Source organism: Trematomus bernacchii, unplaced genomic scaffold, assembly GCF_902827165.1.
Source record: "Trematomus bernacchii unplaced genomic scaffold, fTreBer1.1, whole genome shotgun sequence".
NCBI lineage: Eukaryota > Metazoa > Chordata > Actinopteri > Perciformes > Nototheniidae > Trematomus > Trematomus bernacchii.
This window is the reverse complement of record NW_022987727.1, coordinates 5468820-5485444: the sequence shown is the minus strand read 5'-3', so window position 1 is coordinate 5485444 and position 16625 is coordinate 5468820. Positions and strand designations below refer to the sequence as shown.

The 16625-nt window shown below is 40.1% G+C and overlaps 1 protein-coding gene across 1 annotated transcript in view; it reads left to right on the top strand.

Annotated features, from left to right (window-relative positions):
• The window catches only part of si:dkey-178k16.1 (band 4.1-like protein 1), a 46113-nt gene that overhangs the window by 25939 nt on the left and 3549 nt on the right, over positions 1-16625 (top strand). Inside the window, exons 5-18 of the mRNA XM_034144545.1 lie at positions 734-776; positions 863-938; positions 2830-3048; positions 3167-3254; positions 3338-3490; positions 4477-4574; positions 5952-6127; positions 6511-6761; positions 7548-7586; positions 9231-9386; positions 13510-13560; positions 14026-14400; positions 15443-15661; positions 16472-16531. Of these exons, the coding sequence (XP_034000436.1) occupies positions 734-776; positions 863-938; positions 2830-3048; positions 3167-3254; positions 3338-3490; positions 4477-4574; positions 5952-6127; positions 6511-6761; positions 7548-7586; positions 9231-9386; positions 13510-13560; positions 14026-14400; positions 15443-15661; positions 16472-16531 (2004 nt within the window). The remainder of the gene's footprint in view (positions 1-733; positions 777-862; positions 939-2829; positions 3049-3166; positions 3255-3337; positions 3491-4476; positions 4575-5951; positions 6128-6510; positions 6762-7547; positions 7587-9230; positions 9387-13509; positions 13561-14025; positions 14401-15442; positions 15662-16471; positions 16532-16625) is intronic.

Genomic DNA, 16625 nt, shown 5'->3' with positions numbered 1-16625 from the left:
TAACAATGTGTTGCTTGATCCAAAAGGATTTGCAAGCGCTTGGTAGCTCTCGCCATTTTAATGTTTACCATTGTCTTAAATGCAAAGAACTTCAGTTCTAATCCTCTTTTTAGAAGTTCTTCTGTTCTGTGTTCATTGTTGTTAGGGGGTCATTAAGGTTCTTCTGTGTTATAAAGCTTTGTATAGTCCAAGTCCAAATGTATGTTGACAAAGCGTGTTTCTTTATAGCTGCTTTTATTCGATTTTTTTCCTTTTTGGGGGATTTTGTCACTGATATCAGAGCAAATGTCAACGAGCCTTTCAGCCAAGCCTCCCATTTAGTCATCCTGTTTTTCTACATGCCATAAAGCAGTGAGTCCGCAGTTGCCCTTTCAACCGTATTTAACCACTTGCGGCCTGAGAGTGGCATACATGGCCTTTAACCTTTTAAAATGTGATTAGACAGTATGGCCTTTTAAAAATGGCAAACTGGGTCTACAGTGCAGCATGAAAGCTCTAGTGACATTCAGCATAGGAGCTGGACTCAACTGGCATTTATAGCCCTAATATTGATGCTTTCAGTGTTTAAAGAAGCCTGGCAGTCTTATTATATTTGGCTTTCAACTAGGGAGCATAGTAAAAGAGGGAAGAGCAGCCAGTGAGGTAAAGTTCTTAAAAAAAGTGTGAATGGGGTTTTACGATTTTGCCAAGGTGACATTTTTAAAAGGATATTGTCTCTTTCTTTCTTCATCAGCATTGGCTGGATCCCTCTAAAGAGATTAAGAAGCAAATTCGGGGTAAGTGCAACAAACACACACACAGTCAGACAAATCCACACACATATGGCAATTCTTTACAAAACAACCTTTCTGCTGGTCCGCAGTTGGTTCCTGGAGCTTTGGATTTTCTGTCAAGTTCTACCCTCCTGACCCGTCTGTGCTCATGGAAGACATCACTAGGTAAGTGTTAATACAACAACACAGCTTACAATTGTCTGAAGCTAATATGACGAGTTGTCTTGGGGATATTTTCATTTAGGCAGGATTTATAGAAAAGAGGTCTCTTCTCGGTCAGCTAAGTTAGTGCAATAATGGCTAGCTTGGTTAGCCGGTGTCTATTCGTTGCATAAAGAGTGACACAATTAAAAGCTCTCAAAACAACAATCCCTAAACAGCCAATGTACACAAATATTGACTACAGAATGGTGGTTATAATGAGAAAATAAAAGATCAGCATCAAAGTCAGGTAAAACTGTGATTGCTATAGAATGTTTGCCAGTAGTGGTTGTTTGCTTTCTGACAGTGCAACTGCATTCTAGTTAGGTGACTGTATTTGTCATTGTTGTTTAGTGGCTTTATAGTCAATATAGGCTGGACACAATAGAAATTATTTCTGAAACAATACAGTTGATAATATTGTGACATCACTATCTTTGCACAAACATAGGCTGGTATATATAATGTGTATTGTATTTACCCTACAGTAGACTATGACAACATGCATGTATTAAATACTCTAAGTGGACATATATATATATATATTATGGAAGATTATGTAATGATGTTAGGCTTTCTAAGTATCATAATCATGACCAGAGCAAAGCACAACACCAAAAGTATGTGCATTAACGTCAAAACGTAGGCATAAGAAATGTTTAAATGGTCGGTTTGACTATGGAACCATCAGATGCTTTACATTTTATATACCACTGTTTTTGAGACCGTTCTGAAACTATGCCTCTCCAATTTGTGGTTTGTGGTGCTCATTGTTTTACATAAAGCCAAAACAGTATTTGAGTTATTCTTGATGGTTAACACAGATAATGCTAAACCGTTGACACTATTATTGTGTGGTGACTTCATTAGGACTTTAGGATGTTATGCTGACTATAAAATCAACTCTAGACAGTGTGGTATGTGGGTTATCTCAAATACCTTTGAAATTGGGTGTTCGAGGTGCTGCTGTTGAGTTTTTCAGCAAGTTCTCAAAACAATTTTCTAGGAATAAGATCTTGTTGAGATATTTGGGTCTGGAACATGTAGTGTTTAGGCTAAAAGACAGATTCCCAGACATTGCTTTCTCTAAAGGCCAAACCATAGAGTGGTGCAGTGACGAGTCCTAAACCCCGGAAGTGAGTTAGCATTTTATCACTTCCGGTTCCCTTGTCTCAGAAGTCACTGGTGATTTCTGAAGAGTTTATGTGTCTGAAAAACGATGGTTGTTAACAAGTGGCTGAATAGGACTACAGAAGTTGTCGAGGACGTTGTACGTCATTACGCCGAAAACGTAAACAGTCCCGCTAAGTTTGTTTGCCCCTGTTCTGCTTGAAAGCAAGTACCTGCACTCTTGCAAACTGTTAAAACAAACGCTTCAACTTGTACCATTTTGAATCTGTATTTTTGAATGTCGATCTTAAGTTGGCGTGACGTTGAAGTCGTGCGACCCTGCTGTAGTTCGTTTATAGCATAACGTTAGCATTTTGCTTCTGGCGATTAGATTTATGATTCGAAAATGATAAAAGTAGGGTAGACATGTGGATATTATCTGGCTGAACAAAACGTGCATTTATCAAACAGGTTCGTTTTCCATAGACCTTATTTCGAGCTATTTTCCAAAATCCTATGGAGAAATCCCATTGCTTTTTTGTCGAGGGAACCCATGCGCAGCTTACTTCCGGGTAAATACGTCATCCCTGCACCACTCCATTAGCATTGCTGTAAACTTAGGTCATCATCAAATGGACTGAGACTACAGAGTCCAGCAGTGGATGTTGATGTTTCCTGATAATAAACACACTTGTCTCTTAAACACGTGTCAGCAGTGTTTCAACCTCCTCCTGTGTTTTTTCAGGTACTACCTGTGCCTGCAGCTGAGGGACGACATCCTGTCCGGTCGCCTGCCGTGCTCGTTCGTCACCCACGCCCTTCTGGGCTCCTACACTGTCCAGGCTGAACTGGGAGACTACGAGGCCGACGAACACGGCCCCGACTACGTCAACGAGTTCCGCTTTGCACCCAACCAGACACGGGAGCTGGAGGAGAGAGTGATGGAGCTGCATCGTAACTACAGGTCTGATAAAATATGACGGTTAATTAAATTGAATGCGAGTCAATATTGACAAAAGCTATTCCTTTGTCAGATTAATATGAAACAAACAATTAATCATGTGTGGCACTTTGACTCGTAGGGGAATGAGTCCAGCAGAGGCAGAGGTGAACTTTCTAGAAAATGGCAAGAAGCTCTCAATGTACGGGGTGGACCTGCATCATGCTAAGGTACAGGGACACTTTGTTTCACTGAGACTGTTTCATTCACTTTGTCGGAGGTTTACTAATATTCAATGCTGTGTGACCACCAGGATTCAGAAGGAATTGACATAATGCTGGGAGTGAGCGCCAACGGTCTGCTCATCTATCGGGACCGCCTAAGGATCAACCGATTCGCCTGGCCAAAGATTCTCAAGATCTCATATAAGAGAAGCAACTTCTATATTAAGATCCGCCCAGGAGAGGTAAATAAAAACTCATTATCTTGTATTTTGCACATTGGTTGTCTTGAGAGTTCACTTTGCAATTATTGTCTGCACATTCCCACAAGAATACCTCATGAAAGTCACTTTGGCATAGCAGAGTGGAACAACGCATCATTTGGTTAAGAGCCAACTCAAAATGTCTATTTCATGGTTTCACAGTTTTCAAAATTACATCATTGTCTGTCTTGACTCATCCCGAGGAGCATAAATAATAATTTCATGGTTTGATAAAGGTGTTACCTCAGAGATTTATCTGCAGCAAACAAGTTGACAACTGACGTTTTGTTAAGATAAGGCTGATAGGTCAGTCATGAGGATTTGCACTCTTGAGGATTTCACATGCAAATGTTGGAACCACACTATGGTTTTCAACTACCTACAATTATGATTCATTCTTATCTGTCATTATTTTGCCTTGAAGGTGTTGTACATCCACTGTTTAACTTACATTGACATCTTCATAGTAAACATCAAGCCATTCAGTGCATACACTTTGTTCTGCACATCTATCCTCTTAAGTCGGCTGACACTTCTAATTGCCTGGAGGGTCGTCATTGTAATTTAAAATCCTTTGATTTGAAACTCTCCCCACATATTTGTTTTTGTATAAGACACGATTTGGCTTCCTCTTGTGAAGGAACTAGTGTTCATGTTTGAAGCCCTGGTATATTGCAAATAAAACTATTGATTTGAAAGCATCTTCTTCTTCTCACACAACTGATTATCTGATGGGAGTTGGCATGAATGGCTAATTTGTAGGTTGGTTAGAGATAGAAAGTCTACCTGACATGGCATTGGGAAAAGAGTTACAAGCATTGATTTGCTCATTGCTGCAAAGTCAACACAATTCAACCTGCCACCATCCAACCATATTTCCCCGCACTCACTTCCTTCACTCTCTTTTCTTCCACACCTCCCTTCCTCCTTCTCGTCCTCCACCCCCACTCCTCCCCCTCACTCCTCAGTATGAACAGTTTGAAAGCACCATAGGCTTCAAGCTGCCCAACCATCGGGCCTCAAAGCGATTGTGGAAGGTCTGCATTGAGCACCACACCTTTTTCAGGTAGGATACTCACAGATGCACAGAGACACACTTTTTCTGCACTTCACTCCTTGCATGATCTGTTCACACTCTGCACAATTGCTATATCTTTCGGGATTCTATCAAGTGACACTCAATATATAAAAGGTGTTGTTACCTTTTTACGGTAAAACCATTTGTTCCACAAGGAGCTAGTGATACTGATTTATTTGTGGTTTGTTTTGTTTTGTTATAGAAGCTGGTCGTGCTGTTTTACAATTCAGTTGATTAAAACAGATGCAAAATAATTGGTTCAAGGAGACAAAACAACTCATTGGGAAAAGCAAGAAATATACACAGATGTTATATTGTAATTAATTAAACTGCTGATACAAGTAATATGTATCTTGCTTGCCCCTCAAGCTATTTTATTGGTTACTGTTTCACACTGCTGTATGTGCCTCCTAAGAGATTTAACTTTGTAATTAAGTAAACATTGTCAACAACAAGGTAGTACAGTGTTTCCCATACATTGATTTATTTGTGGCGGGCTGCCACAATTAAATATCATCCGTCACAAATGGATTTTGGTGGTCTAATGCAGTGCTTCTCAAAGTGTGGTCCGCGGACCACTGGTGGTCCGTGAGCGCCCCCTAGTGGTCCTTGAGTATATTGGTAAGATTTCACATTTGAAATAAATAAATACATTTAAGTTTTCCGCACTCTCGCGGGGCTCGCTCCGCAATGGAGCGAGCTTAAGTTTCTTTCGATTGCATGATATAGCCCAGCGCAAAACCTTCATCACACATGTTGCCACTTGTTTGTACCATTTTCAGGCGATTTGTAATCTGTTCTAGAAAAACGATGTGTTTTTGGATATTTGTGGAGTCAGTTGGTCCGCGAGTGTTTTTTTATTGGTTAAGTGGTCCTTGGTATGAAAAAGTTTGAGAAACACTGGTCTAATGGATAGTGAGGTGGGCTGATGATTGGAAGGTTGCAAGTTCAAATCCCACCTGGAACACCACTACTAGTGTGCCCTTGAGTAAGGCACTTAGCCCTCAGTTACTCCAGGGAGAATGTCCCTGTAATTGGTCATTGTAAGTCGCTTTGGAATAAGGCGTCTGCTAAATGCCTAAATTATATTTTTGGGAGAATAAACCCCACAGATCCTCAACTCCGGTGTGTCTCACTCATTAACAACGCAACACAGAGCAACAAGAACGTTGTCTACAGTAGCCATGAACTCGCATGTATTTTCTTATTTGAGGGGGGGGTGGATGCGTGGGCCAGCCGAATAGGTTAAGGGGTCTTTGGCTTTTCTTGCCGGGGGGGTGCGGTGCCCCCACAAATAGAATCAAATTTTGTGGGAAACACTGGTAGTATTTGAGGTAGATTTACACAAGCTGAACCTTTCTGCAGGTTGGTTTCCCCAGAGCCCCCTCCCAAGGGCTTCCTGGTGATTGGCTCAAAGTTCCGCTACAGCGGGCGAACCCAAGCCCAGACCAGACAGGCGAGCGCTCTGATCGACAGGCCGGCCCCACAGTTCGATCGGTCCGTTAGCAAGAGGTACTTGCTGGCCCGAAGCATTGATGGAGGTAAGAACCCAGACTATTTCTCTGTCCACTCTGAGGTTCACTTATCTTCTGGATTAACATGTGAGCCTATAAATTGTCTCCAGCCCCTCAGGTTGATAACATTGTATGCGTGAAAGCATACTTAGCTATTCCATCAATAGTGCATATTGATTTTGTGTTATGGTTTTCAGACTGAAGAAACACATTTTTTAGTCCCATGTTGACAGAGACCGAAACTCCTTGGCAAAAACTGCAATAAAAGCAGCTTTTATCCTGTGATTTCATGTTAGAGCACAGCCTCTTGATATATGTGGCCTTAATAAACACTGTACTGCATATCATGTAAAAGCTTTATCACTGGAGTTGTGGTTGGTTCACCTATCCCTTCCATTGCACCTCCCCAGCCTCAGCTCTCGGTTACAGTATGGAACAGCTGTCCCAGCGGAGCTCCAGTGAACGCACACAGTTCATGTCCAGAGAAGACCTGGACCAGGAGGGCAGCCTGGACCTGGACCAAGATCAGTACCATTATCAGGACCAAGACCAGGACCAGTTCACAGATCAGGAGCTAGAGCAGCATGATGACCAGGATCAAGATCAGAAACATACCTACGGTGCACGAATATCAACTCCCACTAGGACCATCGAGCTCAAGGTACAAACATGGACCTGCCTTAATGTATAGCTGTTCAACAAGGCCACAATTTGTACATTTTAATGCACACAGTATTTATTTTTTTATTTAACCTTTATTTAACCAGATAAAAGCATTGAGATAAAATCTCATTTTCAATGCTGACCTGGCCAAGAAGGCAGCAACGTTACACATAACACATAACACAAACATATAAAATACAGAACATAACTAAGAAAACAAAAGACGAAAAAGCAGTCACTACATTGTGCACATTTGGACAGTAAGAAAGGTACACTACTTATTACTGCAAGAGCAGCTGGTGGCTGAATACATTACATTCAACTAGTGAATGAAACACCAGATAAATCAATTATTTCCTCATAGTTTAAGAAAAAGTGTGACAAAACATCTTAAGGCAGTTTCCTTAGCTCGAAAATTATACATCTACGCCCGAAAAAATCCCTCATGAACTTTTGACTAGCACTCCTCATCCTTCTCTCTCACATTCCTTTTCATATAAGACTGTAATCAGTCCTGACTTTTTCTCTCCTTGGCCTAATTTCCTCTATTTCCTGCTCCTCTGCAGACTTATAAATCTCATAATGAATCCTCTTTCCTCTCCATTTCTTCAATCGCCTCCCGAAGACTAACTTGACCTCTTTGCTGCCGATGATATTTCTTTAACCCAGCTTCATGCCTCTAACAGTTCTTCTCTTCCCCCTGCTGTGATGTTAACACACACTCTGCTTACTTCTGCTCTCTTCTCTCTGACCTCTCTGTGGTCCACCTCATACTCTCCTGCAGGGTGAGGAGGAAGGCACGTCTCTAGACTCAAAACCAGAGGTATTTTGGCCTTGGCCCTTAGCGTCTGTCTGTGGTTTTTGGTTTCTGTAGGTCATACATACGTTTTTTTTTAAAACGATCTATTCTTTTTTTGATTGTTTGTCTCTGAAGGGAATGTTATTTATTTTCATGTCATAACTTCCAGGATTCCATCGGGCATAATCCATGGAAACTGCATGAATTGATCTTCAGTTGATTAGACGCAAACTGTTTTAATATGGATCATTCAGGCTCTTTCTTTCCTTTTTTCTTATCTGCCCTATGGACAATTCTTACTGGATTTGTTTCATTGAAATGTAGCTCTTATCTAGATTGAACAGTGAAAAAAGCATCTTTCACAATTGTCAACACATGTTTAATTGTGTCCCTGTGTGAAATTAGATCATATTAGCAGTATAAACAGATGGCCCTAAAGCACTGTTGATGATTCAGTGAATCAGTGTTTCCTTAGTTGGCAAATCTCCTGATACTCAACTGAGATGGGTAAAAGTCTCACTATTCAATTCATATTTAGTTATTTCTATATGAATTGTCCTTTTAGAAGTACATTCTTATTGGTTATGAAGATGCAAGAATACATTGTTGTGTTCCTTATGGTAAAGGTTATTCCAGTGTATCTAGTCCGATAATTTGTGGTTGTGTGATGCCTTCTCACCAAGTCTTTGGATGAAGAAGTATGGGAATAATCCCCCTCTCCAAACACTTATGCTCAGTCAATAGATGACTGCATGAATTATCAATTGGCTGACACTGAAATGGATTGTCCCTGTCTTCTTGGCAGAGCATTAAATGGCTTGAAAGTCTTTAAGTCGAAAGCCCTGATGGTGTTAACTGTTTGTCTGTCCGTCTGGCTGCCTGCCTCTTTGACTCACCTGCAGCACTCTACCTCTTTGTCTCTGCACGCATCTGTTCTCCACCCCGACCCCCAATCCTCAACCTCCCGCTTTGCTCAAAACCCATCACTTCATCTCACTTGTCGCACCTTGGGCTCCCTCCTCTGTTGAAAAGGATCTGGCCACCCCTCGGCACAAACAGGAGGTACTGCTTGTCTCTTTTGGCATGTGCTGTGTGTGGCTATCACCGGGTGTTCTGTGTTTTCTTATGTATACCTGTGCCTCGCACTCACTGCTAGAACTCAGCAAACAGCCACAACACTGGAGTTTCTATTAAAACACAGCTTGTTAGTTTCAAAATCAATGTGCTCCATCTCCATCCAAAATTGCTAGGCATTATACTACATGCATCAACAGTAACACAAATACATTGTAAGATATTTTAAATAAAAATGTTCAGATTGTTTAAACCTGTAGACCTCTAACTCAATATATGTTTGCTCACATTGCCAAGGTAAAATACAAATGCAGATGATACTCATTTTGAGTGTACCAAGGTCTATATCTGTTTAAGGTAATTATCAATACCTTTATTGTTCAATGATGTGTGTTGGTGGCAGCATTTAATTCCTTCTACAGCCCAGTATTGCAACAAAAAACAGGCATGCATGCACCGAACCCTCATCAGAACAGAGTAAGAGTGAGAATTTTGAAAAAGAAAAGAGAAATGTAGAGATGATTGTTACCAGAACCAAATAGATTCAGATCCAGGATAGTAACATTTTTTTTTGTGTCCCTGGTGTGTAAGCAGCAGTTCTTGGATAAGCCAGAAGATGTTCTACAGAAGCACCAGGCCAGCATCAATGAGCTGAAGAGGGCTTTGAAGCAGCCTAACAGCAAGATGGCCCAGAGGGAGAAACGCCTCTCCTCAGCTACTCCTCCTGGAGGAACCCCTGAGCGCAAAGCAGTAAGAATGACCCCCTGTTCCCAAGTTACAATACTCACTGTACTACAACTACAACAGTTAGAATCATATATATTAATAGATTTCTTTCCATGCAGTCTTTTCCATGCAGTCTTTTCTTCAACTCTTAAAAAAAATGTATTTCATTGAGCCAAAACACAGACAAATCTGAAAAGTTAATGACTGTTTTTCTTCACAAATCGTTAAGAGTAAGGATGTAGGATAACAAATACTAGAAGAGCTAAGCTAAAGTAACCATCTACTCTATGTCAACATAGGCGACCGCTGATGCCAAATTGATTGACAAGCAGGATGCTTATGAAGGAGAGCTGGATACTTGCTCTGAGAGTAAAAACATGTTTTCTTTGACACCTTGGACTGACACAAAGATGAGCAACTGTCAAACAGCCAATGACTCTTTAAAAACTAGACCTGGGACATCTCCAAAACAGGAAACAGACTTTCGAGCAACAGGAATAACGGATTTGAGCCCTGTGGATGGTACAGTAGCAACTAACGGGCATCACGATTCTGTATTAGCAAGCAACACCATTCAAGAAAATGGATATGGATCTCCACATGACAAACAGGGGAGTGCAATGAGCAACAGAGATATTAGGCATTGTCAGTATGAGTGCAACACTCATGGAGAGGGAACAACTAACGTTGAAACCGTATTGGCTGTGGATTCTCTCCCAAAAGGCAACGGCGGCAGAATTGAGAGTGACGCGAGGCATTGGGAGACCTGGAAAATAAAAGACTCGAGCCCTGTGGGAGCTCAAGAATGCAACATAGGAAGAAACTCAAACTCAGAAGTCACCAAAGTAGTTCCTCTAAAGCCACAGAGATCCAAGAAGAATAAGGAAAACACTCCATCTCAGAGTTGGTCTGACAGAGGTGTCTTTGGTGGGACTGGGGATGTACAGATGACAAAATCAAAAGATGAATCTTGTGACGCAGGAAGGAGAGTAGATGACAATTCTGAATTGCAGTCTGCAGCAAATGTTATCAAGGAAAACACAGGAGCCACCAAGCACCACTGCGAGGCTACAATGTCATTTCAACAGCAAAGTCTACCACTCCCACAGATAAAGAATGAGTTGTTTGGGCAACAGGAGCTTAGAGACTGCAGACGCACAACGGGACAAAGTGTGTTTACAAGAGGACATGAAGATCATTTTCAAAACAACTTGGAGTTTAAAGAGAATCTTCTCTTTAGCTCCAAGTTTCCAACTGCACCTCCTCTAACGCTGCCTCTGAAATCCCAGTGGTCCCGGGACAGACAGAGCAACATGGACAGCAGCCACATCCACTTCAGGATGCCAAGCCAAGACACATCCAAATGGAAGCAAGCGGTAAAAACCATCCGACCCTTAACATACTTGTCAATCATCGGAAAGTAAAGCATTGCATGAGCTTCAGGCGTGCAGATCTTGTTTTTACCATCTAAAAACAATCAATCACACATACTTCAGAACTCATGTGGCTGTGTATGAGAAAGCAAAAGTTCAAGTCCCTTGGCATAGCATCATTGACAGACTTAGTTTTTACGTCCATGGTCCACAGAGCTTTTTGCTTTCCCTTGTCCTCCCCTTCGCAAAGTTTGACATCTGCTTGGCCATTTCAGAACGCTGCGGCCCTCTAAGCAAACACCCCTATGCTTAAGCTTCAGGCGTCCCTTCAATCCCACCTTGACTTCACACTTGGTCTCTCCTTCCAACAACCTCACAGAATAAAAGGTGGCTGCTGTTGCAAGGAGTGCAAGACCGTTTCACCATTTTACTTTGAGACCTCTTTTTCACATAATTTAAGAATCCTTTTTGTAAATGACTGAGAAGGGCATTTGAATCAAATGTTCTGCATTGGCACCTCTGTGGTTACAGCAGAAAATGAAAAAGGCGATTAGATGTAATCACAGGCTGCAGAGCTGCCAAACCTCTTCAGGGCTTAAGTATTCATATACTGCATTTATGCATATGAATACCTCTTTCCTGAAAGGGAGTTTGAAAAATCTAACATTTCAGTGCATGGCATTACCATTGCACTTGCAGTCATTTCTGATTATGTCAACCTTCGAAATATACCCTATGTGCATGCTTCTGACAGTAGTTGTAAGCTTTACAGTATGTGTTTATTGTGTAGTTTACCTACCCATAAAACTTAAATGTAACACCCAGCCCCTTTAACTCGTTGGGTATGGTGACCATTTTAATAAATAAATGCAGGTCTTGATATGACGTTAAATATTATAGTTTATTTTAATGTAAATTATTTGGATGTGGGCCTTTAAAACGTAATTCCATGAGTTAAAGGTAGGGTTGGTAAGAATAGAGAAACCAGCTCGAGTAAGCTAGAATTTGAAAGTACACAACCATAGACGTACACAACCGAAAGAAATCTGCCCCTTCCTTCAGACTTCCTTATAGAGCCCCTCCTCCAACACACACGAACGCGCATGACCAATGAGGGCACGAGATAAGTTTGTGCACGAGATGGAAGGCTGACAGGCAGGTAGGCCTTCCATCTCGTTGGAAGGCCTACCTGCCTGGGGCAGATAATTGGATGGCCAAATGGGGCCCGTATATATACAAATATAAATATTTGTATATATTTATTGTCAAAGCATTTAATGTATTCATTGCTATCGGGATGTTAAGAGCATTCCATGGAATATAAAAAAAAGATTTCTGAAGTGAATTGCCTACCCTACCTTTAAGGAGTTTAAAACTGATTACAAAATAAATGTGCATTAATAAATGTTTTACATTTGGTCAATATGGACAAGCTACTTATTGATAGATCGGTTAGATTCCCACAATTTAACCGTTCAGTCCATTTTACGATAAACATGAGCACTAGGGTAGGCCTATAGTTCATTCAGATTTACCGTGGCAAATCCCTACCTTCAAAGCGGTCTTTCAGTCTGGACATGGATCTATTCCTCCATATTTATAATCAACCAAAGAGTTTTTCTTTAAATATGTTCCGAATCCAAGTTGTGTATATTGTCAGGGGAGGTCCATTCCTCACTTTTCAGAAACAGTGTTGTTGGGTGCTTGTTTTCGTCACCCTGCTGTAACGTGTCCTCGTCTTTATTTTAAGTTTAACACCATTTCATTTGTCGGCATGTTAAATAAACTTGTTGCTGACGGACAGGTAGGTTTTCAATTAAGGATAAAGGCCGTACCTCTCTTAAATCTATATTTAATTTAAAGTCATAGTGATATGACAGATTCTGTCTCAATCAATCTTGTCAAGCAATTTACTTTAATTGAACGCAGCCTAGCCTCTGACCTTTCGCGCTCAGCCAATCAGAGGCAGAGGAGGGCGGGTCATACTTGAGCAATCCTCGGGGGAACCCTCTGTCGCGAGAATGTACCGAGCTCACGTTAAAGTTACCGTATAGTGGGCAATTGGATATGATGCCCATCTTTACTGTGCATACATTTTTTACTAAGTAATTAAAGGCTTGTCATCATAATTATACGCTGATTAAGGTTAAGTGATGGAAGCAAATTAGATTCAGAGTAAGGATTATCACCAATTAGGTTTTCACTTTAAGGAATTATGTTCGGTGCATGCAATTTACTATAAATATAGGCCATTAAGAGGAAACAGCTCGACTACACATAAGGTCAAGTACTAAAAAAGTCAAGAACATTTATAAAGACTTCATAATTGTAAAATGTATGAAGGCACAATAAATATTACAATACATTATGTCCAATATGACTTTCTAGTGAAGGATATGCAAACATTTAAAAATTGCAATCCTAAACTTTTCATTTAAGTTTATGGTATGCCATGATGTTGGTAGATGAATTAAGTATTGACATTTTATAAATGAAAATGCAGAGGCCTCCGCCAAGTGCAAAAGCAATCAGTTTAAAAGCTGTGAGATCACACAGCATGGTTTCTATAGATGTGACAAAAAGCTTTAATCAGTTGTGGTTTATGAACGTCATGTCAATGCAGAGACAAAGAAAAGCTTTCCTGACTTCCTGTTTCAGCTCTTTCCTTTTCTGATGCAAATGATACATGTTGGCTATAGTTTAGGTTGGTTGTTGTCACCTGCTATATTTAGTTTTATATTAACGTTTTCTTATTGTTTGTTTTTCTTTCGTAGGATACACCTCCCACACCTGCTATTCATGAGGAACCTTTCAATGAAGCTTCAGTAAGTCGTCTCCACCAGTTGGTTTTTCCTCCTTTTTAGCCACTCCTTTGGAAAACAAACAGCACTTCATTATTTCACACGTCTTTCTTCAAGATTTTCATTCACTTGTGCTTACATAAAAATGGTAAAAATGATATGGTTCCCATCAAGGAACAGGCTGCAAATTCATATCTAAACAACTGGTAAGACCCCACCACCAAAATGTAAAGAACTGTAACACAATAACTGAATCTTATTATTAAAGGATTCCCATCCCGTGAAAATGTATTTTCCTATAATACCCAATATAGATATTAATGGGAAAAATTCAGTAGAAATACTGAAAATTGTTATTGTTTCCTTCAGATCTTCTTATATAATAATAACATATATACTCAAAGAATGTGAGCTACAGTGGTTCACAGCCTTTGATTATATAAGTAATTATATTTGGAGTTGATGTAGTCTCATGTGCTGCACTTTTAGAGGGAACCGTGGGAAAGACGTCTAGGCTCCGTCTCCGAGGATGACCAGGACCCCGACATCCTGTACCTGAAGGAGACCCACCTGGGCATCGAGAGGAAGTATTCCAGCATCACGGTCAGCTCCACGTCCAGCCTGGAGGCTGAGGTGGACTTCACTGTCCTCACTGACCTGCACACTGGCATGGAGGAGTTCTCCAAGGGCATGACGGAGCTGGGGGACAGGGTAGAGTCACCTGACGTAGGTCTCTGCTTTAGCATGGACATGCTCCAGCAGCAGGCCCCCTTTGAACCACCCCCCCCACTGGTGTCAGCCCCTCCGACTAAACATATCCAGGCAGAAGAAGTGCGGCCAGAGGTCAAACGGTCCGATATGCAGGTACAGCAAAATTGGTGTTTGTAGCTTCTCCTCTATTTAGATTTTTCATGCAGGTAGGGTAAAACTATTCTATTTTTAGGCACCTAAAAATACGTGTCCTCTTTTATACAAACAGCAGGGCAGGTGGGCATGGATGTGAACTTGAAAGAGATATTTTTTTCAAGAAATCACCAACGTGTTTTATTTCTATCTCCATGTGTTTAATGAGATGCACATGATAAATACAAATAGTGTGTGCTATTGCTTTGCCAAAACAACAGCAAGTAGGATCGAACTCAACCGTATCCCATCTTAGTGCCTCCCTAGTTTCCAACCAAGTGTGATGACAGACCACCAAGTGAGGTGTCGATGAGTTCATTCAAGTTTTGTTTACTAGACTTGTGGTGGGCCAATGTGAATGTCGATATAACAAACAAAAATAGAACAGTGGCGACATTTCTAACTACTAAAAAACAACAAAGTAATGTGTTAAATGTGTGTTCTTTACACATTTAACACAGTTTTGTGTCTTTTCTTTGTTGTTATTTCTTTTTTTTCTTTTTTTTTATGATTTTAATAGTCAAAAGGCTGTGCAATATAAAAAGTAAACATCACAAAATCTTCTTTACATATTTATTCTGATTCTGAGATATGATTCTGATATTCTGACAGAAAAGCAGAGCAGACAAAGTGACTGTTATGAAATGTCTTTCAAGTTTAATTCTCTTTATGAAGCAGCACTGAGGACATATCCTTCATCTCTTCTTCTGTGGTTTTCATTGTTTTTCTAATCTATTTTAAAACACATCTTTTAAGCACTGAGCTAAAAACAAATCTTCCATCTGAGTTATATTAACACTCCCTTGTGTTTGTCTTTTACTTTGTCTTTCTTTGGATTCACTTTATGCTTTAAAAGCTTCAATAATAATCTTAACTGAAAAACTTAATTTAAGCCTTTTTGAAGCTCTGACTTCCCACAAAATCTAAGAAAAACACAACAGAATTTGAAGCTCATCTGCTATATGTGTTAAAAACTACAATGTGTGTCTTTTTCCTCTGTAAGCCTGTTGTACCCAAAAAACCAAAGAGGTCCGTGCCGGTGTCATCGTCAGTGGACAGAGAGTCGCAGAGAGAAGCCGGTCGCCATTCTGCCGTCACACCGCTGAGCAGGGAGGCCAGTGACCTCATGCCCACCCCCACAGTGAGGAAGACGGACGTCAGGACGGAGACCCAGCCCAACGGCTCAGAGGTCACCACAACCATCGTGGAGTTTACAGATCAGGTTAGTTCAATGTTTCACTGAGAAATGTTAAAGATAAAATGTATATGTTGGACTAGATCTAAAGCAGGGGTGTCCAAACTACGGCCCGGCCATTTTGAATCGGCCCTCAGCAAATTCAAAAAGTACAATGACTTAAGTATAATAAACTTCTGCTTGTCTTATATTGTACTTCTTTAATATATATATATTCATATATATATATATATATATATATATATATATATATATATATATATATATATATATATTCATATATATTCATATATATATATATATATATATATATATATATATATATATATATATATATATATATATATATATATATATATATATATATATATATATATAACACAGTATTCATAACACAGTATTCATGTGTTAATAAACCCAATGTTCAAATAAATTCAGTCAATTAAAGTTGAAAACATGTTCTAACAAATCTAAGTTGATAAGAAAAAAGCCCAATAACAAATGTACATAACAACCTTGACATATACCCTTCATATTTCCTATTATAAGCAATCTGAAGCTTCTGTTTTAAGGAATGAGCTGCTAACAAAATAAATGGAGAGCTGTGTTTTAGGCAGTTTTTTTCTAACAGCATTTTCAAGTATCAAGAAAAATTGACCTAGATTGGATAGATTTTTCCAATTTACAACTGAACTTATGAGGCAATATACCTCACCTAGTGAGTGGCCCAGCCCTTCGTATATTTCTCTGTATGTGGCCTTCAGTGCAAAAAGTTTGGACACCCCTGATCTAAAGTATTACTTCCCACAAGTCACACAATACATTTGTCTGTTTCAGGATCACGGTATCACCGGCCTGAGTGAAGTTTCCTACTCCACCAGACAGAGCATATCCCCTGTGAGTACGAACAGAAGGACCTTTCCCATTTTAACTTGACCTAAAGCAAGCACACTGCTCTCCTGGGTTTAAACCTACTTACTGTCAAATGTCC